General features: G+C 37.7%; 1 protein-coding gene across 1 annotated transcript; it reads left to right on the top strand.

Moving 5' to 3' along the window:
* Positions 1 to 5,883: 5,883 nt before the first annotated feature.
* LOC105057352 (homeobox protein knotted-1-like 1) lies at positions 5,884 to 17,257 on the top strand. Its single transcript, XM_073248660.1, has 5 exons — positions 5,884 to 6,466; positions 6,564 to 6,674; positions 6,810 to 6,972; positions 16,509 to 16,756; positions 16,897 to 17,257. The coding sequence occupies exons 1-5, from the start codon at positions 6,230 to 6,232 to the stop codon at positions 17,086 to 17,088; spliced, it is 951 nt and encodes a 316-aa protein (XP_073104761.1). The 5' UTR covers positions 5,884 to 6,229; the 3' UTR covers positions 17,089 to 17,257.
* The last annotated feature ends 7,420 nt before the right edge of the window (positions 17,258 to 24,677 follow it).

Below are 24,677 nucleotides of genomic sequence, written 5' to 3'. Positions count from 1 at the left end.
ATCATGGCTTCCAGGATGTAATTTATGCCTAAGAGCGGTACAAAGGTGAATTTAGTCATAGGACAAATGCCCGGCAAAAATGACAACGCTGATGCTATTACTCGTGTTGCATCTAAGTCATATCCCAAGTTACATCTCAATTTGTTTAAAAAAATGTTTATCCGCCCAGACAGGCACACTCAGGTTTAATTTATTTTAAAGAATCCGGACAATGTCAGAAATTATCCCTTGTGATGGTGCTCATGTTCTTGACCTCCTCCCTATATTTTGTAACCTTCTGGCTACCCCTCGGAGGTGATACTCAAATCGCATTGATCCATATACAAATTATATTGGATATAATTTGAATTTAAAAATTTTAAATATAAATATAATATATTTATTAAATAAATTTAAATTTAAATTTATTATATATAATAAATAGTTAATTGGACCCAACCTACTTGACCTCTTGATCTTTTAACATATATAATCAATATAATTAACTTGTTAATCTATTTAATAAGTAAATAGTTTGCTTAACTTATTTAATTCAATTCAATTTAATTATTAAATAAATCTAATTATTAAATGAGTTAAATGGGTCAAAGAGATTAAATTTCAATCTGATTCAATCAATGAACAGACTAAATAGAACAATCTAATTACAATTCAAACATATTCAGTCCAAATCCATATATATTTATTGCAAGTTGAACACGGATCAAATTAGTAGATTGATCACATTTTGCTAGTTCTATCATCTTCTTCTCATCAATATATACTTGTGGTGGATGTAATAAAATTGTAGAAACCAGCTAACATGAGTAATTTAGAGATATGAATCAAATATTACAAATCTTCGGGAGATAAATAAGCAAAAGTCATTTAGACACTGTTCAAAGTGCTTTTAAGTTAGAGATGTAGGATTTTTTTTTTTTTTATAAAAAAGATTGAAGGTGTATTCTTCATACCCATCATAAACATGCTTGTTTAATAACTTTTCAACACGTAGGATTTGGTATGGCTTGATTGTATAACACCCAGCCATCCTGCGTTGCAATAGTTTATCAACCATAAGATTTGGATTACAGCGGTGTTAGGTTGAACACAATGTATCCTTCAATTTGTACAACGCCTTGCCACCCCTAAACCCCACGCATCCTTCAATTTTTTTTTTTCTTTTTTAAGCCAGACATGTAATTTTTCTATTACTTCATTTTTAATTAGTATTGTACAGGCGGCCAGCTATAAACAATAAGAAAATAGTTACATATTATCTGTTTAATTTTTTTGTACAGAACTCTCGTATTATTGCAGTACTTTTTAATTATAAAATAAATTTTCCTTTCTGATTCATGGATACTGTATGTCTGAGTTGAATTAATAATGGCACCTGGAGCAGAAGCAGTAGGGCAATATAGCAAAGTACAAAGGTGGAGAACTTCCACGGGATTTCCAAAAACCATGGGTATAGCTCCAATCCTTTCGTATTCGCACATGGAGTTGAGGTTTACACCATGGATCATGACCATCTTTGCATTCGACGGTCTCATATCTCATAATTAAGGGGCCTACATGATCATGAGCCATCATGCATGGGAGCGGTATAGGAAACCTCCATACATCCAAACTTTAGCAATTGGATCAAAATTATTTCATATCATACTGCATATGGCGATGTATCAAACCGGCAATCTTTGTAATTCTTTTTTTTTTTTTTTTCCCTTTGTCTAGTTCTCGGTTCTTTCGTGCAAAGACATTCCATATTGCCTCTGGAGCAAGATGTACATCATTTTGTCAATTGTTCATCCGTATTGATTATTTTAGTTAGATCCTTACCCAAAGCTTTCAGTCTCAACTAATTTATATATTGAGCTCTAAATGTATCCGAGCTTGGCTCATTCCTCGGCTAAACAGGCTTAACGAAGCCTAATGTTGATCCAAGCTCAGGAAATATTCATAAACAACATGACTCGTGTAAATTAGTGTAACGATAAAACAAATTGAAAGAGGAAAAGGCACCGTATATGGACAAAAACTCCAGTAAGACAATCATTAGCCCAAAACAAAGATACTAACTAAAATTCATACAATCTCACGCTAGAACAGTGCCACCGTTGTACCCTTCCATTTGAGCTTTCAAAAATCTTTTCATTTCAATTGATGAAAATCGTATTCTTTTAAAATAATACAAGGACTTGAATATATAACTTTCCATTTTTGCAGTAACTATCAAACAACTTGTTCTGCCTATAAATTGTTTGAGCTGTCATTTCATTCCATCTATTTAAAAAAAAAAAAAATCAAATGAAATAATTAATTTGATAATAGAGAAACCAACAGATATTAGCTTGCTTTTAAGTGCGAGATATCCGGTTAAAATTTGAGTGATGATTAACAACTACCATATTATTTAAAAAATTTAACAATAAATCAATAATACTTTACATGCAGGGGTAGTCATGCCAACTACTAAGCCATTACACTCTGCAACAAATTTAAAATAATTCATGACTCTTGGAAGAAGAAGAAAGTATAGCAAACTTGTCATCGGTCTACAAAAGCATCTTCCCTTTCTATTCTTGCTCATATACTAATCTTCATCTCTTGGAAGCAACTCTCATCTCACAGAGCTATAAATCCTCTTCAACGGTCCATCACTTCACAGGCATTCACCTCTTTTCTCTTGATCATGCCGCACGCACGATTTACGCGCGCGCGTGTGAAAGCGAGGGAGAGCGTGCGTTGGATGGAGCCCTTCGACATCTTCTGGGCGGTCAAACTTGGAGCAATGTTCTCCGTGGCCTTTTTGAAGGATCAAGTCGCAGGTTCATAGGGTACGAACTCACGTGCATGCACTTCTGTCGCATGCCACCTGGCACACGTCAACCTTCTCATGCTCCACGTTACGAACAACTTTGACTGCGTCTCTTTTTTTTGCGTGACACACACGGTCCCCATGCATACCGTAACATTTACACAGGGCCCCTGGTTCAAATTTTGTTCATCAGGGTAGTCCCACCACAAGAAGTAGCGAACGTGTCACAAAATGGTTGGTGGAATGAACAATACAGAGAGGGAGGGGAGCGTGACCTCCCCACTTTTTTGCAGCCTGTCTCCATGGTTAAAAAGGTGGTGGAGCAACTGCTCCCTCATGGTTTTGCTCAGTAAAAAGAGAGCAGTGGAGCAAGTAATCCTTGGTCTCCTCCAAGTACTACCACCCCACGAGGGAGCGACGAGCCAGAGGCCCAGAAGAGAACAGCACCCACCCGCTTATACACCTCACCACCCGGTAAGGCGGTAACCGTTGCAGTCGATTCTCCCAGGGTGGACCTGTCGCTGTCTCGAGCAAAGCAGAGAGGTGGACGACGAGGACGGGTGGAGCCAAGGGGGAGGACAAGGAAAGAAACAAAAAAGAAGACGAATCAGAGAACGCCCGCGCTGCGTGGGCACGCACAGTGTGAGAAGACGAGATGGCCGTCTGGTCGCCATCCATCGCCGCTGGCTTAGGGCAACGGAGATATCGAAGTGCTGAGATTGTGGAGAGGTCATCCTAATCACCTGAGGAAAATGTCGGTGTCCGTACTCCCTCTCATCTCTCTCTCTCTCTCTCTCTCTCCCGCTCTGTTTCTGTCCCCAGACCAGAGTCTAGAAATCTAGATGGAAAAGGTGGAGGAGAAAGGTAGGCAGAGCTAGGCTTCGAGTCCTCCCTGGGTGGCGCGTTGAAACGTTGACCGGATCGAGAGTTCGCCCTCGCAGACGGAAGGGAGAGGGAGGGGGGCGGTAGATTTAGCGTCAGGGTCTCTGTCTCGGTGTCAGTCTCAGGTGGTGTTCCGACCGCCGCACAGGTCTGCGATCGTCGGCAGTTGGAACTTAAAGAGAACTGGGGGCTGATGGCTCTGTCAGGAAAGCGACGGCTGCAGCCACAGATCCTGGTGTAACATGTTCTGCTGGACCAACGGATCTCGGTGTTGGTGTTGTTGTTGTTGTTGTTGTTGTTTGGTGGTCGTAGACCCGAGGCAATTCACATCCTGACATCCAAACCCCTGGCAAATTTGGATTTGTCTTTTTTGCATGAAGGTTTTTTATTTTCAAGACCAAAAACCTGCAGATAAATTTGTAATCATTTCTATATTCATAAATATAGATCGACATTTTTTTTGAAAGAAAAAAAATTTGAACTCTATTACGCAAACTATGCTGATAATGTTTCTATCAGTATTAATAAAAATATTTTAAACATGTGCGTTGGATATGTTATATGTGTCTTGCTGGCTTCACATCCAACATGCATACATGGGATGGAGTAAATACGAGTACCTTTGGGCATTGAGACTCGAAGCAAAAGTTGGTTGACCCAATCCCTTTTTATTCTTTCTTAACAATAGCTTTCTTATAATATTATTAATTATCTATCAATTTATAAAAAAATGACTATTTATCCTATATATATAGATTTTTTTGAGAAAAATTATAATTTTTGAATAGCTGTTATTGCCAATGTAACGAAATAACAATGCTTACCATCTTCAAAGCTCGATCGGAGAATTTAATTTATTTTTATTATAATTAATTATTATTTATTATAAAAAATTATAATGTGAATTACGGTGCCTATGCTATATTTTTAGAGGAGAACTGACCGTAATTCTTATTGTTTCACCCATTTAATCTATTTAATATGATTTAATTTATTATAAAATAAAATTAATTATTTATTTAATAATATAATTAAATTTAAAAAATTAATTTATTTAATAAAAACATTAATTTTATATAGATATATTTTTGATCTTTCTGATATCTTCGTTGTGGTTCGTATCTTATCTTATCTGATTTTATCCCACTGATCTTTTTTTTTTTTTTTTTTCCGTCTTTTCCTCTTCGTAGGAGGGAGCTTTTTGGGGGAATAATTTTTTTTTTAGTAAAACAGCTCTCTGGGGAATATTAATATTGATGTTACTCTTGCAAGTCTCTAAATGGAATACCAATATGGTACGTCCTGGTATTGCATGATACATACTGACCCTATACATCTGATTTACCCTATCTACTCTTTACAATAGAGTAGTTGGACTACATCAGTTGCTCCGTACAAGACATTTAAGTAAAAAGCTGTTTCGTTTTTTACCGTATTTCTTTTCCCCTCGATGGGGGCACAGCAAGTACTGTTGCGGGAAACAGCGAAGCCTACTTCCCAGGTAAAAAGTTAAGAGTAGACGAAGCCCGCGAATCTAAACCGTGCCAACCCAAGCAAATCCGCCTCACCGTTCCGTTTTGATATGCCTCGCGAACATTTTAACTCCCCATACCAAGCAAACAAAATTTTATCTCCAACACGACGGGGGGCCAAAGCTGGGACGCAGCAGAACCAATTTTCCGCCCGGGATCGCCGTTCTTTAGGGGGAATACCAGCCGTAGTCGTAGCCGTAGCTGGTAAAAACCAAAGTAAGAACTCATTAGAGAGAGAAAAAAAGGGCAAAAATAAAGCAGCAAAAAGAGGTGAGGGAGTGGTATACAGTACTGGCCGATGAGACCCCTGCAGCCATAGAAGACGCCTCCCGAGAGCTAACAGCCGATCGTCATCCGACACGTGGCGGAATGTCATGTCATCCATAATGATGATGGGACGGCTATAAATACGGGCGGCCCCCTCCTCCGCTCCTGAGGGACATCGAGTGCTCTCCACTGTTCCCACCACGTGCGCCCTCCATGCCTTTCCTTCAACCTTTTTCCGGGCCCCCGAAACTATATCTAATTAATTAATTACTTAATTAATCAATTAATTTCTTCTTTCGGTAAATACGATTATTTTGTTTTGAAAAAAAAAAAAAATAGGGTAAAAGGGTGAAAATGGCCTGCCTTTTTCTTTGGGTTTTTGGTCCGCAGGGCAGCACTGGTCCGAAAGGGGGAGAGACAGTGGAAGCGGAAGTAGCCGCACTGCGGCTTCTGCTGCTGCTGCTGCTGCTCGTCTGCCTGCGAATCGAGCACGGTGAAGGATTCGGTCGGGCTTTTTCTCCTCTCTTCTTTCCTTACCTCCCTTTTTCCCAGTTGGAGTAGTAGGAGTAGTGGTAGTACCCTTCTCTACTAACGCCTCGCCTTGGTTGCATTCAAAGCTTCCGTATTTAGAATCGAGTCGACCTCGCATCTCTCCACTCGTTTCCCATCTCTTCTATTTGTCTTCTTTCTCGTTTTCTTTTATCTCGACATCTCAATTTGGGGGGAGGGAGGAGGAGTGGAAGGAAAGATGGAAGATCTGTACAGTATCCATCCGGGAATCTCAGGGAGTGGAGAAATAGCGGCCGTCGGATCGACGTCCAGCTATCCGTACTTCGAGGCGGACCGCTCGCACAGCGGCGGGGCCGCCGAAGCGTCGGATATCTCCGGCGGCGGGGGATCGGATCTCACGGATCTGATCAAGGCCCAGATCGCCAGCCATCCTCGCTACCCTTCCCTCGTCTCCGCCTACATCGAATGTAGAAAGGTTCGTAAGATTGGACTTAGAGAGAGAAAGAAAGAGAAAGGATTCGATCTTTATTTATTTATTTATTTACTTACTTATTTTTGGTCTCCGCCGCAAGGTGGGGGCGCCGCCGGAGATGGCATCGCTGTTGGAAGAGATAGGGCGGAGGAGGTACACGAGCGCGGGGTGCGGGGAGATTGGAGCGGATCCGGAGCTGGACGAGTTTATGGTATGAATTAAGAACTAACGTGGTTTCCAAGAAAACAAAAATATTACTACTACTAGTAGTAGCTTTAAAATCCCGACTTACTTGGCTTTGAAGCCGTTATCAGCGGGAGAAAATTTGGCTTCTATATAATTTCAGGAATCCTACTGCCGGGTTCTGCAGCGGTACAAGGAGGAGCTGTCGAAGCCGTTCGACGAGGCGGCGTCCTTCCTCAACAGCATCGAGGTGCAGCTGAGCAATCTCTGCAAGGGCTGCACCACCTCCTCCTCCACCACCACCGCCACCGGCAACTCCCCTTCCGGTAAAGCTATAGCTAAGTATGAAAAAAAAAAAAAGAAAATCTCAACTGTTTAGGATAATGATCAGACGGCGTAGGGAAAAAGAGAGAGGGGGAGGGGGTGCTATAGGGGCTTCGAGAGGTCAAATCGTGTCCATGCAAATGGGTGCAGGCGTGTCAGAGGGGACTCCAACGTTGGAACGGTTTGCGTGGAGACTTGTTCTCTTTGCTTTCTTTCTCTCTTCACAGCATTAAGAATGCCTTCTCTAGGTATTGTCAATCGTTGGTCAGCAAAGAGAACAGTATCTTTTCTCCCGTTGATGATTTTTTTTTCCCTTTTTTTTTTCTTTTTTTTTTTTGGGGGGGGAGGGGTAGATGGGATGGGAGTTGTTGTCCTTTTAAAGATGAGATGGAACGTGGCCTTGCACTTATGAGAATATAATTCTTGTTTCTACAAGGATATAAATGATTTTATGGACTGGTCTTCGGTTCCATTAATGGAAGTAACTTTGTAGCTTTGAATCAAATATTTTAAGGGGTTTGTAGCAGGTCTTCCTTCTAACAGTCTCACTCATATTATGGTCAGTCTCTTCATTAGCATGTCATGTTTTTCTAGGTATGGTGTTAGGGAAAATTCTATAAGTATTCCAGGTACCGCCCGACAGTTATTCGGGGGGGGGGGGGGGGGGGATCTAGAAATAGTATGGGTACCGAAGTATGTCTTCAATCTCAAAATTAGTGCTACTGTCAGTGGTATCTCCTTGATATTTCTGGTTATGATCTTGAAATGTTGATGACTAAACTATTATTAATCAGTTTCATATTTGACCTTTGGGGGGATATTGGGGTTATATTTAGATTATATTAGCTCATAAGTCACTTTTTTCTTGCATTTAGCCTTGGACTGTTGTGGTTCTTTTGGATTGTATGTATTTTGTAACATGCAATACCAAATAAATATTTGTTTTGCTGCGACTGTTTATGTTCTTGGTTGTGGTGGACAAATAAATTGGTTATCAAAGGCATCTTTGCTTTAGCGTACATAAGCAATATTTTTACCACTTGATTAGTGGAATGTGTAAATGGTCCTGAAAACATTAATTTCTTTTTGCGAGCAAGCATACTGCTCATATGGTGTGAGGGTTGGTCTAGCTGACGTACTGATTTGATGTTTTTGTGAAAAAAGATTGGGGAAAACCTACAGTCACAGTACTTAAACGTTTAATCCTTCTCATTCTCTATCTTGTTTGCCTTGTCCCTTGTAATAAACCACTGTATAGTCAATTTGAGAAACTAATACCGTCTTAATTGTACTATTTCTGTTTTCATATATCATGATTCTGGTATGCTAATATGACAAAACTCACTTTTTGCAATTTTAGATGAAGTAAATGATAAACTTCCTGACAATATTTGTTTCTTTCCTAAAGAATCCAAATGAAAGCATTACGTGACAATTGATTTGCATGTGTGTTGTCTTGTACGCAGTACAATAATAATGTGAGGAAAGTTTGGCCGTCCTAAGTTGTATAAAGATATTCATTGGTCACAACCTAGGACCCCACGAAGCTTGCATCTTTTGCTGAGATTTCTTTCTTGATTTGTTTTAATAATTGCTTTCATCTTCAACCCTAACTTTGTGGTAGATGATCTTATTTTATTTAGGGTGTGTTTGGTTACACTTTTTGATTTTGATTTTTAAAAAGTACTTTTTATTTTTTTTTGATTTTTGCTATTGAGTAAAAGCAAAAAAAGTAAAAAGTATGTTTGGTAACTACGTTGCTATAAAGCAAAAAGCTATATTTGGGAATGGCAGGTGAAGAGTTCGACAAGGGAGAAGAATTCAGAAAAGGAGGGAAAAGGGGGTGGGGAGGTGAAGAGCTCGACGAGGGAGAAGGGTTCGGGCTCTTTATTTTTTGATTTGGCGTTTTAGATGTGCGGAAGCAAAAAAAAAAAAAGTAAAAAAGCAAATTTTGAAAAGGAAAAAAATTTTGCTTTGCATATAAAGCAGTTATTTTGATTTTTTTGATTTTTGCTTTTTGCTTTTCATGACGTTACCAAACATTCCTTTTTGATTTTTGCTTTTTAAAAATAAAAAAGCAAAAAAAGTACTTTTTTAATGGCTAACCAAACGCACCTTTAGTAATCACTTGTTTGCCAAATTCTGCTTTTACTTTATTGTTATTTACTTGGCAATTAGGTTTCCAATTTTTCTATTCCTTCTTATCTTCTCTTCAAAAATTTCTTTGTCAAATTGTTGAGCTGTTTTTCTTTGTTTATTGGAGCTTGTGAATTTTTTTCCTCTCTATTTCCTTTCACTTTGCTTGTTTTCCTTCAGCCAGGATAGTTTAGGCGTGAGTACATGCGGGCACATCATATTGTCATAGACCGGAAGTGCACTTTATAGCCGTGGTGTTTTAATAACATGAATATGAACGATTATGGAAAGTCTCAAGTTTGTGATTGGATTACATGTGCAGGCAGATTATGTCTTATTTTGGCCAACCTGATCTAGACCCTATTGGGTTGTTGATGATTTGGTCTTATGAATTATGCATCTGCTTAAAAGGGTTTGTGATAGCTCTTAGTAGAACTCCAATTTCAACTTGGTTTTTGAAGAAGGTCAATTTGTGCAAACTACTTCAAAATGAAGATCGATTTACATGAACTATGTTCTCTTTGTTAATTAATTTCAAAGCAGAAAAGTTAGTGAATCTCCCTATCCTGAGATGTTTTAGGACTTGCATGCATGCATGCAATGGTGTATAAAGCAATACCATGTGGACTGATATTGGATTTGGGGACAAGAAAGATTTTGGAGTACTTTTCTTTTTCTTTTTTCTCATAGAAAAGTTGAACTATATTTACAATGAAGGGAAGAAGATAAAATATCTCATAGTTTGGCACATGTTTAGGGAAGAAGGCTCGAAGAGAGGTAGAATTTGTGATGTGGGAGTGAGTTGTTCGCATATGATTTTCTTGTTTTAAAATGCTATCCCTCTCTTTATTAATGTACATGTTTTTTTTCCTTCTGTAGCTTCTGTTTCCTTCGAGTCATGATGATGTAAGGCTAATTCATTTCTTTAGAACTTTCTTTGCCTTGCAAGGCAGAGAGTTTTTCTTTCCAATTGTAAAAGGAATGATCACCTGTTGTAGCTTCTTCATTTATAGGGAATTCTCATATAATTGGGTGAACGCATGCTGCATAGTTTAGTTAATATACTGAACCTTTTGTGGATAGATTTTGCCTCCTGTTTGCCCCTTTGTACTCAGTTATGCATAATGTTTAGGGGTATGTGTTGTTGTTCTTTGGTTGTCTGGTCGTTCCTTTTTGTTGCATCATCAGCAGTCTCCTTTCTATGTAGGTTTAGCTATTGTTTTTTAATCTTTTTCTTGCCACAGCACATATTATCATGTAATACTTATGCTATATAATTAATGTGCATACGTGTTTGAATACATATATTATACCCAGGTGTATACATGCATATACATTGACATGTGAATCTACATGCACACACACTATATACATATGGGGGGTGTTTGGTGTGGGGTGATCCATCCAGGATCAAGGGTGATGTGGGTGGAGGTGATAAGATCACTGTGTTTGGTTGCACCATGGTGATCCTACGTGACGGTGATTTCAAATCACTCCTATTCAAATCATCATCCAATGCGGTGATAGGAAACCTACTCTCGAGGATGGCTATTAGACATCACTCCATCGTGGTGATCTTATATTAAAATATGTTAACCAAAATATTCTCACGATTGAGAGACTTTCGGAAAGAAATGATTTTTTTTTTTTGCCGTGATATTTTTTCTGTGCACGGATACTTGGGGTGTCATCTTTATGGAAGAAAAGAAAATTTTTCTCTTCTCTCATCGTGCTGATTAGAAAGAGAAAAATCTGTTTGGTTTTGTTCTTAAATTTTCTCTACCCCAATCCTTAATCCCAACTCTCAAAAAAGTTGTCAAGGGTATTTTTGGTATTATATGGTCGGTGATTTTGAATTTTCGTAGCATATCAAAGAAATAGCTTGTACATATTTGGGGATCTTTAATTACTGCACTATGACAAACCCAACATTGTGATCTGAGATCACTAGAGATTAGATTACCCCAGGATTTGGATCATCAGTGATCTTAGAGCACTATGGTGATCTAAGTTGGGTCACCAAACACCCCCATACATACATGTGTATCTACCCACGCACGACCACTGCGTGCATGTGCACATGTACCCACACAGACGCACACACATATATACATACACACATGTATGATACATATGTATATACATCCATGTTTATCCATGCATGTATATATATATATATATGTATGTATATGCATGCATGCATATTAATTTTATTATGCTTATATGTGTACATATTCATATTCATATATTTAAGACCAAAGAGTTTCCTTGACTTGTTGCCATGTATTGAGTTGCTGAGTAGGTTAATCAAACATTTTTCCCAATGATATGAAGATTCTAAGTTGTTTCGAGCATTTTTACCTATCATGATCATATGCTCGGTAAAACATCAACTTTCCACTTAAAGGAAAACTTGTCATTTTGTAAAGAGAGTGCGTAATCAATAGAAGTGTCCTGTTGATAACTTGTGAGCTGACCTGCAGAGAACACCTTACATCGTCAAAATCAGAGACATATTATCACCTTTCCTTCTTTGACCGTTCACCAACATCTTTCTCTTAACACACAACTTCATTATCCTTCTCTTTTGCTTCTTTACTTTAACTGATTGTATTTTAACTCTTCACCTTGTATTTTCACCCTTGATTGGACACTTGTGGTGCTTAGACGACCTCAGTTTGATGCATCTTAAGCATACTTGTCTAAAGAGTGCTCCACTTATTTCAGTTTGCATTCTCCATTTTTATATCACGAGGACTTGGAACTATTCCCTAGTTCTATGTTCATCTTCAAAGATGGAGATCATAAGTTTTGTGCCCATGATTTGCATGCTTTTTCAGCTTCTGTCACTGAAGTTAGAGGGGATCAAGGACAAGATGCAGTTAGTATTTGCGGATGTGGAAAAAAAGGAACATAGAGAAGTGCTTTCTTCTGCACAACTGTATCCATTTAAATTCTGCATCGATAGGTTTAGACATCTTTTCTCACATCATAAGATCGTTCAAAATAGTTTCCAGGTAATGTTCCCCATATTGTTAAGCAGGATCTTGTAACTAGCTAAACAAATAATAATGTGATCAATTCAACATTCTGAATAGGAGGAAAAGATCGTGTTAGAGGATAAATGGATTACGAACAGATGGTAGAATGGAATTCGATGGAAAAGGTGCATGTGCGTGCATGGCTTGTGTATGCACACTCGTCTACACCTGCAAATTTGGCCCGGGCTTTATGGAGTTCCCTACAAAACTAACGAAGAATTTTGAAATTCAGAAGAAATGAAGCATTTATGAGTGTAGGATTGAGGCTCCGAGAACTGTAATTTGAGTCTGTTTATCAGCATAGATGCTTCTTACATTGACCAATTTTGTTATGTCTTGGTGCTTGGCTGATGTGCATGTGTTTAGTTCTCTCATGTGCCAGTGATAGAACACCAAATAATATAGAATAAAAGTTTTCCATCATTTTTCTGTAGCAGAAAGTTCCACTATAGTAAATGTGCCTGGTCTTAATAGCTGGAGATACTACATCCAAAGACGTTAACCATGAACCTCCTCACAAAGTTGATGAATGTGGCAACTGGCGCATCACCCAGTTCTGAAAAGGGTTCTTTCTTTAAAATGGGGACTTAAGAGATTAAAAATTATTTAGCTAATGACCCATGAGATATCATCTTATGTCTGGAAAGACTTTTTTATTTTAATATAGATGCTGTAGTAACATGAAGCTTGCACAAGAAGATTGCAGAGCAGATGTGTAATTCTTCAATTGCTCGCTCCTCTGATTAGTGGCTCGTTCGGTGATGTGGCTCGTCATGGTCAGAAATTTCTATTGCATGAAAAATAGGAGGCTTACAGAACACCTAGTCGTCTTGTAACTAGCCTGCTAGGTTTTTGTTATGCTAGCGCTACTCCTAGAAAATGGATTAGAAAGCATAAATATTATATGTACAAGGACAGCTCATTTGAAATGCAATAAGTGGATTGTCCATGAAGAGAGATGCTGCAGACATTAGTGTTAGGGGATGATAAGACTGGAATACTAAATATATTATGTTTGTATGGTTATACTCAGATTTTTTTTTGTTTCCGTGTTACTGATTCTGCTGTATGAGATATCACACTATTGTTTGCGTTCTCTTAGTTTTAAATCTAAGCTGTATTTTTTAATGAAATAAATTTATAAGAATGATGTTAATTCATAATTTTCTTTTTGTAGTATTCATTAACTCTAATCACAACAACTTCATTAATCTCTGGCATCTTATACCAAAAATATTTTGTTAAGAAATGATTTTTAGTATATTCTTAGGGTTACTGTTTGTCTTGGTAATTGTTTAAGAACCTCCTGGTCTATGGAAGGCTGACAAAGTACCCACTGTCTATGTTTGTTTAAATTGGGTTTCCTTTTTGTTTATCCCTTTTTTGCCCTTGTCATTGTGTTATTGTGGGGTTTATCCATACATTTCACACAGACATGTAATTGTATTGAAGCATATACTTCTTTTTGTAGAAAATGGATTGTTTCTTTAAAGCTCACATAACACTAAATTTAGCTTGTGTAATACTAAAATCTGCTGTTCAGTCCGATATTTGTGGCTGCATTTGCCTTGGCAGCTCTGCAATTTTTTGGTGGCTCACCTATATTTATCTAAATATATGGCAACAAATGCATGAATCCTTTCTGTTTTAATGTGACCATTAATTTTTGTTTAGCAAGCAATCTGTAACCCCTTTCTAACTGCTTCCAAGTCAAACTGTTCTTCATCTTGTTCCCAATAGTCTAGCTATATGTTTGGATTTTTGCAATGGTGATACATGCTGATATTCAGTAGTATTCAAACAGTGCTTTCTTTAAAAATGACTGACGCACAACTTGCTGAGTATGGTGATATTAGCTGGGAACGTTCACTGTTTGCTTGATGTTGTTGTCCTTTTGGTTATCATTCTGACCAGGCTTTCTTTTACCATAACTTATGCCAGTGTCGCAAATCAGACATCAGTCATTCCATGATTTTATGCTTTACATGTTGAAATGTTTTTATGAATATGTTTGTTAAATTGACATTAGACCATGTTTCTATTTTGTTTAGTTTCTTTTGCCATGGCCATCGTAACTGATTTGATTGTTGTTTGCAATTCCTACCAAGTACTTGTCCGTCCATTTTCCTGTTAAATGGGTATCTTGATATGATTAGACGATCCATTTAGGTGGTGACCTAAAGTATAAACAGCATCAGCTGTACCGGTCTTCATAACCCAGCAGTTGTATAATTCAAAATAAATGGGAACTTGTTTCTCTAAAGCTTATTTGTAGTCTGGTATAATGCCACAATGGTTCATACGATTTGCAGTACATATTTATCTGGTCATAAATGCAATATAGAACCATGGTGTTTGTTACCACCATTCGACCACCCTAGATCCATAAGTTTGTCTAGTGAGATTGTGACTGCTGCAATAAGGCATTTCACCTTCTGTTATTGTGTGATATAATTTAATTACTTTCCATGAAATTATTAGGCCAATCTAAACTCTACACAAGTTTGTTTAGGTGTTTGTTGGTGTTAATTGCTGCAATATTTTGTTGCACATTTTTGATTGCATGTCATGGATCATGAAAATTTTCGGTTAAATCAGAAGGCATAATTTTTGCTTTTTTTATTAGTTTTTTAGGCGTTGACTGCCATGGTAAGACAGACAGCTTGTTGAATATTTGTTTGCTATAGCATATTGTTTTGATGATTATTGCTTCTGATGGTGGTGGCAGTTCTGCTTGGTATATGCAAGTTATTTTCCCTCTCATATGTTTGTGGCTTAGGGAAATAATGCGCAAATATTACTGCTATTTACATGTTGTGTCAAATATTAGTCCAAGTATTTGTTAAGAGGATGCAGAAGTACGTGTGAGTATTTGTTCTGTTCGTTCTTTGTGCACGTAATCTAGAGGGATTTTATTTTGTTAGCCATTGCTTTCACAAGACTCTTGGTTCTACCTATGCACCTTTTACACTTAATGTGCAAAAAGGCTGTAATGCATCTCTTCTAGATGGAAGAAGTGCATGATACTCTCTCGTAATGCTCTAGAGAATCCTTTCTTTCCATTAAAATAGAGAGAGAAAAATCCAGGCTTTGCTTGTAATTTGGTAAAATGGGATGGTTAGATGGAAACAACTGAAACCTAAAGAAACCCACCCAATCCGATCCAATAAACATCGGTTTTGGTTGGTTCAAAGACATAAATCGGATAGAATCGTGGTGGGGTTTGTAAGCAAACGATTATTTATGGTTGGGTTCGGTTCTTATACTTTTAAACCGTATGAAACCGAAATAAAAATAAATAAATAAGCTTAAGTGGGCCAATATTGGACTTAAAATCAATATTGGATCAACATTGAAGTCCAAATCAATACAATCCATCCGAATCCGTTACAAATTGTTCATTTTGGTTTCAAACGATTTATACGTGATAAAACGGTCGGCAGCAGATTGAATTTTTTTCAATCTAATTAGGTTTGGTCAGATGAAATTTTTCTCTCAATCCGACCGAATCCGACTTGCGCTCAGTCTTAGGGCTTACTGTTGTAGGGCTTTATGAGTATGAACTGTAGCAGAGTTTGAGTGTCTTTAATTTCCAACACATGACACCATTATGGCACAACGAAGTCTACGTAGGATAATGAGAATTTGTATTTTGACGGTCCTCCATGAGAACTACCTTGCAAAGCAAACTGGAGTAATCTCAAGCACAAACATTGTGGTCTAAAAAGGATTTACCTAAAAGCTCCTTTTTTTTTTTTTTTGGCTTTTACTCTTGCTGACTATGAGTCTTTTGTAAAATATCTTGTGTAGGAGAGGGCCTGAAGATATCTGCCAATGTTTATATCCAGTGAGCATGCTTTGTCAATAATGCCTGTTCCGATTACTAATATATTTATTTTTTTTAACCTCTAAATCAGCCTTTTGTAATTATAGGTCTGGTAGCTAGATCATGTACATGGATTCATTCCTTCTGCATGACTATTGACAGTCAATTTTTTTGGGCAGACGACCATGGATAAAGGTGTTTCGATTTGATTGATGTCATATTTTCTATTAGTTGGGAAACCGTTGTTCTAGGATCATCTGTAGGATTGCAATTCCTGTTCCTGGTTGCTTTTTCTGATGTGATCCTCTTATCTTTTTGGTAGGGCGTTGATTTATTTGGGCTTTAGAAATAATAATTCTCGCCTAAAGGCCTATTATATAGGAGCCAATTGCTTCAATTTTGATCGATGATACAAAACAATTGTGTATTAATAAAAAAAACAATTATGCATGAAGTAATTTTTATTTGGTTGTGAATATTAGTTTCCCTCCAGGAACAATCTTGTGTATTGTTTTAGACTTATGTCTTTTGTCAGATGAAGTGGTGGGATCTTCTGAAGAGGAGCTTAGCTGTGGGGATGTGGATGCATCAGAAAGCCAGGAATCTGGTTCACGCCTCGCTGACCATGAACTGAAGGAAATGCTGCTTAAAAAGTATAGTGGCTACCTGAGCAATCTTAGGAAGGAATTCTTGAAGAAGAGGAAGAAGGGAAAGCTGCCCAAGGATGCGAGGTTGACATTGCTAGATTGGTGGCAAACCCATTATAGGTGGCCCTATCCCACGGTATTTTCTTATCCTTTCTTCATTTATGGCCAACCTTCCATTAGACATTGGGCTAGGGAATAGTGAGTTAAAAGTTGAAGGCAATGCATGATGCATTAGTGATTGATTAATTGGCGGCAACTTTGTGATGACTGCTTTAGGAAGAGGAGAAGGCAAAGCTAGCTGAGATGACCGGTCTTGACCCCAAGCAAATTAACAACTGGTTCATAAACCAGAGGAAGAGGCACTGGAAGCCTTCAGAGGATATGCAGTTCGCCCTCATGGAAGGTGTCGGCGGCGGTGGATCCAATGAAACCATGTTGTACTTTGATAGAGGCACCATCGGTCCATGATCGTCGACGATGCTAAGCACCATGCTTTCTTATATCTACAATGCTTTGTTTGTGGATAATAGATTTCTCCTTTTGGTGCTTATGTGTCTATATCGTGTTTGATTAACTTATGATGACTTGTGTAATTATTGACAGAAAATGTATCAAGGCCTCGTTACTTCAGTTTGTATATTTTTCTTTTGTGGTGGAGTATTCTGATTCATCTTGTTATATGTCTCGGCTCTCCATTTTGTGGCAGCAAATTAATTAGGTTTGCTTTCATGTGCTGCTGAAGAAGAGAAACATGGATAATACTCTCTCTCTCTCTCTCTCTCTCTCTCTCACAATAGAGTATTTGATGACTGTGAAGTTGGTGAATGTGATGGCCATCTGATACCGTTGGATATGCGTTGTGTTCGATGTCTTCAGTGGCATTAATGTCAGGAAGGAAGCAATAACTCTTCTTTACCAGTTTAGCGAATCTCCCACTCTTGACGCAGTCTGCGTCTTATTGGGTAGGGTGTGGTCAGGTGAGCATGGGTTGGGGGATACGATGACTTGGACCTCCGTGCTTTTGCTTGCGGCCTTGCCCTTCTCTTCTCGGATTGCTTCTGCCAACGGTCGTTTGACGCTGTACTGTAATCGGTCCTTCAAAAAGTTAGCGGTGGATGCCAGCTGCGAGGTTGGTTAGGGGCTTCAGGCTGATGGGATATCTTTTCCCGAGGGGTTAACTGGCTCGCCGGGTTTGGACGGGGCAATTTAAAGATGGGCGCTTATATGGCCATCTGACAAGCCTGGATGCAATGTAACCCGGCCGGTACGGCTCTACACCGGCCTTCTAAACAAAGTTGGGTCGTTGGTGTTAGTAAATTGAATACTGGGGAAAGCTGTCGTTGGTATCTGTGCAGGTCCTTCATTATTTATATCGGCACGGACACAAAGTCAAGACCGATGACATGTCGTTCTTCGAGGCTTGGGTTAGGTTTGATTTACAGACAGAATTATTAGTTTGATCGGATTATGTTTTTCAAAAACCGATGACATGTCGTTCTTCGAGGCTTGGGTTAGGTTTGATTTACAGACAGAATTATTAGTTTGATCGGATTATGTTTTTCAAAAATGTTTTTATGGTGACCGGAGAGAAAGAGGCGAGGCAACGAAGGTTAACACCTTGTTTTTATTTTTTGGGTAGAACCTGGAGCCGAAGGTTACTGATTCAAATATATAAGCTCAGTATCAGAGTTTGCAGATCTGATTATAATTGTTAAAAACATTATCCTTTATATTAGACAGCAAAATTAACTGATCTACAGAACCCAAGCAACATGAGAAATGTACTCAAACTATTCCTGCTACCAGCATAACTGTCTGCGTGCTTTTCCCGGCAACTTCTGACCTCGGCATTCAGAAGTCTTCCAGGACATCGAAACTTTGCTATAGCTGAGAGCTTGTACAAAAATCCAATTGAGCTCCGCTTCCTTTCTTTCGATCTTCATTTCCAAGCTTTGACACTGTTGGGGGTAATATCATGGTTACTACAAAGTAGTAAAAGCTAGTGGTTTTGGTTTCGTCTAATGTAATGTACTCTGAGTACTATTCGAATTTCATTGATGGTTGGTTTGGAAGCTCGCCGATCAGGTGCCCCAAAAAAGCACCTAAGAGAAGAAAAGATTGAGATAATACTAAGATTGTCGAAGAGATAATATCTCAACTACATCGGAGATACAGATCGAAAGGGGTTCATGATATGCAGAAATATTATTACAACAACAGTCAAAAATAAACGAGCATGATCTAAAGCAATATGGGACAAGGCCAAGGCCAAGGCCAAAGTCAAACAGAGGCTTGCACCATAGTCTGACCTTGACCGATTCAAAGCCAGATTGCCGAGCTTCAGATGTCGATCCAAAGGATACCTTGACTCAAGCTTCTTCCTTGAGGATCTTTTGGTCGATTTTTACTTCTAATCAGCTTTGGAGCCATTTACTATTACAATCTATCATCTTGGAGAGATCAGCCTTTACACAATCACTTTGGGTCGCATCCCCTGTGCGAGATTAGGCGACATCGGCCACATAGACTTCGGTCGTCGGCTCCTACCCTGACGTTCTGTGCTAATTGCCGGCCCCTGAAATCAGTCCCCTCCGATCCTTGATTCGGTTGCCACCAGCCGAGCCTTTTACACAGCTGTCTAGTCCAGTCATTAAAAGCTGCGACTTGTCATGGTGGCCTTGGAACGTTTTCCCATGAATTGGTCATATCCATTTATTAAAGGCTGCAAATGATCAAGAGGAAGGTGAGGCCGTATCATTCTCAAATCTCTTTAAAGTCAACTCATGTAATTAATACAAGCGACCCTCCTTGTGCTCTAAGGATTGCTCTAGGTCACCCAAGCCTGACAGAGGCATTGATGCCTCCCCTTCTTGTCCCATTTCCTCGTAAGCCAAACAAGACAAAGAAAAATGAGGATAGTGACAAGGTGGTAGGAGAGAAAGAGTAAGGAGAGGCCGAACTTCCTGTGCTTGGCTTCCGCCCACGAGTGCTCGTGCTTCTTGTGCTTATCTGATCCCTATTTTGGCCTATTGGCCCTGTAGTGGTTTTGACCCTTACTTCAGCTGCCGACCCACTCTTCGCTAATCGATTTCTGCATCGGTCTCCATTATCAGCTTCGGCTATAAGCCCCCGCGAGGTCTCTTTATAGCTCGTCACATTATCCTATTAATAAATAGGAGTAATTATGAATATAGCTACCCCCATGTTCTTTGGCCATCGCTTGTCAGCCTATGCCATTAATAGAGAACCTCCACATATTATGAAGCGATATTGTCGGGCACAACTCTCGAGAATACTAAATGGGAGACAAAATATGTTTGATATTCACGTGCTCTCCCATGGCTCTAGCCTCCCTTATAAATAGAGATAAAATGAGGATCTAAAAATATGTATCATCTTCCTCTCATAAACACTCGCTCTTTCATTTGCTGAGCCATATTAGCAATGAGATCGGCAGCTCTATTTGCCTGTCCAAAAGGCTAAAGCCATGAGAGGTGAAAAATACATGACACTTGAGCTTCCAATACAATGCATCAATTAACATGGGGGGCCCTGAGCGTCTCCCACCTTACAGTTGACACTTGACACTAGGCAAGACTTAAGCAGAAAAGGTATAAAGGTGGACTTGGCTTGCTCACTATGCAACTCACAAGCAAGGAATATATCTTCGTATGTGAGGTGTACATACGTTAAGCTTGATCCTATAGTTTTTAGATTCTGATTCGTAAAATTATTTTGTCCCAGGATATTCTTTATATCTCTTGCATTAACTGCTTCCGGAGGATCTGTTTTAATTTTCAAGGGAGATGCTGTAGTTTATGTATCTCTAAATGTTAGTTTTATTTCTTTTAATGGAGGATGGATTTCTTCAATAACTCTTTCATTGCCATCCTGCCATGATACCATAATTTTATTCCTGATCATATTGATTTCCTTATTTTGAGTTTCGTAAGAATTAAACCAATCAAAGAAATAAATTTGAATTTTTATTTGATTTAAAAAAGAGTAACATTTTTCTCGTATTTTATCTCTTTGCTCTTTATTATAAGCTTTTAAAAACTTATGCCTTTTCTCCCTATTTCTTTTATGAATAAAAATCTCTTTTAAAATTTTCTTGTCTCTTTCAAATTTTTGAGTAATAATGCAGATCTCTAGATCTATCATTTGAGAATATGTTGGGGACATTCTAGATGAGGAAGATCTTTCCTCATAACTGGCTTGCGGTATTTTGGGTTCAAAATTTGCTTGGCTTTATTTAGGGCCTATTGATCCTGAACAACTCTGCCTTTGAGAGGAGTTAGGTTGAACAACTATGGGTGTTTGTCTAAAGCTATGAGATTTATTTAGTTTTGATCTATTAAATCTAATTGAAACATCTCCTTCTGGATGGATCGTAATTGATTCTAAATGACTTTGTTTTTGCCTGATTGTAGGAACAGATTTTCTTAGCACCCAATCTTCTGGAAGTGTAATCTAATCCCAGATTAATGTTCTAGGAACAAATATATTTCCTTTACTGGGGTTTATTTGGAAGTATTCAGTTTGTCTTAGTGTCCTTATATTAATTGCTAGCTCCTATATGATCTAATGTATTTAATGTTTTATAATACATCCTAATTAAGATGGCTGCAAGATAAGATCCTGGGAGCATCCTGAGATTATGAAGTTTAACCTCTAATTCAAGGGCCTTTAAGATATTTTTATCTTTGGCCTTTATTGTTAAATCTGTGTTGCAGTTAAAATAAATTGGTCCTTCGAAAAGGCCTGATTTTACCATCTCTAATAGTGAGTCTTGATAATCTATAAATCTTTCATCTTTTAAACATAATAAAATAGCCAAATTTAAGCCCTCTTTTAATGAGGGGTTTTACAGTGACTTGGATTAAGTCTATGTGTAAAAATTTATATTTTGATTTATGATTTTTTAAGATTTCTTATGTAATGATTGGGATTATTTCATGATCATTTGAAATTGATATTATTTTTTTTAATTATTTTTATCCTATTACCTGGAAGTATCCAACTTGTCCTATAAAGTGAACTTCTTGGAACCTTTGAAACTACCAATTTTTCTATTTGCTTTCCCGACATTTCAATAAGAGCCCCTTCTAAGCTAATACCATCATCTCGAGAGGAAGAACTGACAGAGGAAGATCTAGATAAAAAGTTCATTTTGACAGTTATCCTAACTGATCTCCAGACTGTCAACGGTTTATGCCAATGCCAAAATAGCCTTTGCAACTGCTTCTCCTGGCAAAATGGCTACACGACTTGAGATCATGCAAAGATCAGTTAAAAAAGGAATTTCCACCGCTGTTTTTATCTAAATTTTCTTTTATATATATATATTTATATATATAATTAATCAAGGTTAAATCCATGAATATCATGGACAGCTTAAGAGTAAAGGTCATAAATGCTGCCAGACAAATGCATAACAAATGGTATGAACAAATATATATATGTAACACCTCAGTTAATTTGTTATACAAACAATTACATGATATACTATATCAAAGTTTTCTTCAGATAAAAATGTACATAAGGATTTTGTCATGGAGCAAAAGTCCTAGGGCCACACTGAAGTCGGTATACAGATAATTACACAACCAATAGGACATTGTTCTTTCCCCCGACTAAAATCTCCTCTCACTAACAACTAATCATCCATTAATAATGAAAGACATAATTGCAACGCTGCATATCAACTGCATAACCTTTTACTTTATTTATTGTTGCTACTGAAACATTTTTGTTTTAAAACTATATAGACAAACCCTCGTTACTTCTCTGTCCAATGGTAATTTGATGTGCATCTCAAAAGGTATGCGGAAGTGTCTTCCTTCAAAGCTTCACCTAATAATTATCAAAAAGAATTAAAGAAAGAATGATCAATCCTATCATGAAATGCAAATGGCCATGCATCTTTTCTGCATCATACAGTGGAAAATGTACATGATGTGGTGGCCTAATGAGCAAATGTCTGAAGCTAACATAATAACAATGAAAGATGAATATATAAATAAAATGTTTAATTTACAATCGGTCAATTAGTTCCTTTGGCTCCAGTGGGTGGAGAAGATCATCTAAAAGTTGCAAATCCCTGACATCAGCTTATCCATTTAGGAAAAAGGCACTATATATATATATATATATATATATATATATATATATATATATTAACAAAAATCTGAAGCATCCGGTCTTAAAATAACTTGAAGTTTTTTCTTGTCACTTTCTCCCCTTGCGCCAGCGCCACGAGCTGTGTATCACCAATAATTCACCACCCACGCCATCAAATAGCCCGAGACTCTCACCCCAAAAAAAAAAAAAAACCGACTGCACGCCTTCACTTCTTTAATCATCCTCTCTCGATGAAAGAACTCGGAAGGTTACGTGCATGCGGCGGAGAAGAACCAGTAAACGCCATCCCCGCGCAACGCTGAAGCGATGCTCGCCGGCTCGATTCTCCGCGCTGCACACGTATCACCGACGTTGCTCCGATCCAACACCCTTCCACGTGTGTTCCACCAACGTGGCATGATGTCTACCTAAATTAATCATTAATCAACTAATTAGTTAATTGACAGTACCATTGTTTCCATTAACCCTCTCCCCCACCCTCGACCCCGCCTCATTAAGACAACAGGATGGTCTCACATGGATAAGCACACAAGTCGCAAGAAATGGAGATAGAAAAATTAAAACTATGGGGCTAAAGACGTAAAATATCTTCATTTCTTATTACTTAATTCACGTGAAGTTTGTCTAATTCCAAACGTAACTACGCTGTGTCCGAACATATGGAAAAGAAAAGAAAAGAAAAGAAAAGGTGGTCGGCTGACTCAAATCTGCATGGCCCACAAAGATGTGTTATTCTAATAAATGGATGTTATTCTACCAATTATGGTTTTCTAAGGTAGAGTCTACGGCCTTCCCAGTGTACTTTTATTTATTTCTTAGTAACGCAAAAGATGTGTTCACGAAAAGGAAATGTTGACAAGAAAAGGTTGAGAGACCCAAGATGTTATTAAGATAAATGTGGACCTTTTTTTTGCAATCAAACTCCTTATTAGAATAGCAGATCCTGCACATCACAGATAAGGCGTTAGAAGCCAGCCTTGCATGCCACACTCAAGATTTTGTGTTATATACATTTTTTTCTCTTTTGAGTGACTTATTATATATAATAGATGAACGTCTAAACACATCAACTAGTGTTAATGGCATTTACAATTCATTTCATTTTTAATAAAGAATAATTTCCAATTGTAACATTTTATTCATTTTTATTATTTTATGTACTTGAAAATTATGACCACCTATTTTTAGTTTTGGGGCCATGATAAAATTAATCAGCCCGTTTATAACAAAAGTTTTACAAATTATCCAAACATATCCCCTAAAGCACCTCATTCAGCTATATATGCTGCAAGCGCAGGTTGCATGCTCATGATGCGAAGCATAATGAGGCATGAGCAGCTATTTTTAGAGATCATAACATAATCATATGATTTTTGATTAAAATAATCTTAAAAAAATAATTTTTTAATATCAATAATTTTGAGCTAATCCCTCCAGAGATTAGAATTGACCTAAATTTTATTATTTGAGCTCTGAAATAAATCGATCAAACCAAAAGTTTTTTTTTCAGATTAACCTCAGGAGAATTAGGCAGGGTGACAGAAGATAAAATCGATGTAAAAGTTGATATCTATTTTTTATAAAATTTTATTTTTTTATAATTATTTTATTAATCATATTTATTTCTTGAGACTTAATGTTATTCAAATTAAGAGAGAAATCTTATTTGAATTATGCAAAAAATGATCTCACTGATATTATAGATATAGACTAGATATCTCAGTTTACTATATATGGATTATCAAGTAAAGAAAAGGAGATGTAAATTCTAATTTTATATTTTTTTATATTTTTTAAATTTATTTTAATTAGAGATTCGAGTTAAATGGTTTAAATGGATTCTTCCTTCTCCCCTATCATTTGGAAATTAGCTTTGTTCTTATCTAAGTAGGATTGAAACCAGATCGAATACC

Source organism: Elaeis guineensis, chromosome 14, assembly GCF_000442705.2.
Source record: "Elaeis guineensis isolate ETL-2024a chromosome 14, EG11, whole genome shotgun sequence".
Taxonomy (NCBI): domain Eukaryota; kingdom Viridiplantae; phylum Streptophyta; class Magnoliopsida; order Arecales; family Arecaceae; genus Elaeis; species Elaeis guineensis.
The sequence above is the reverse complement of the archived record's forward strand: the minus strand, read 5'-3'. Positions and strand labels throughout refer to the sequence as shown.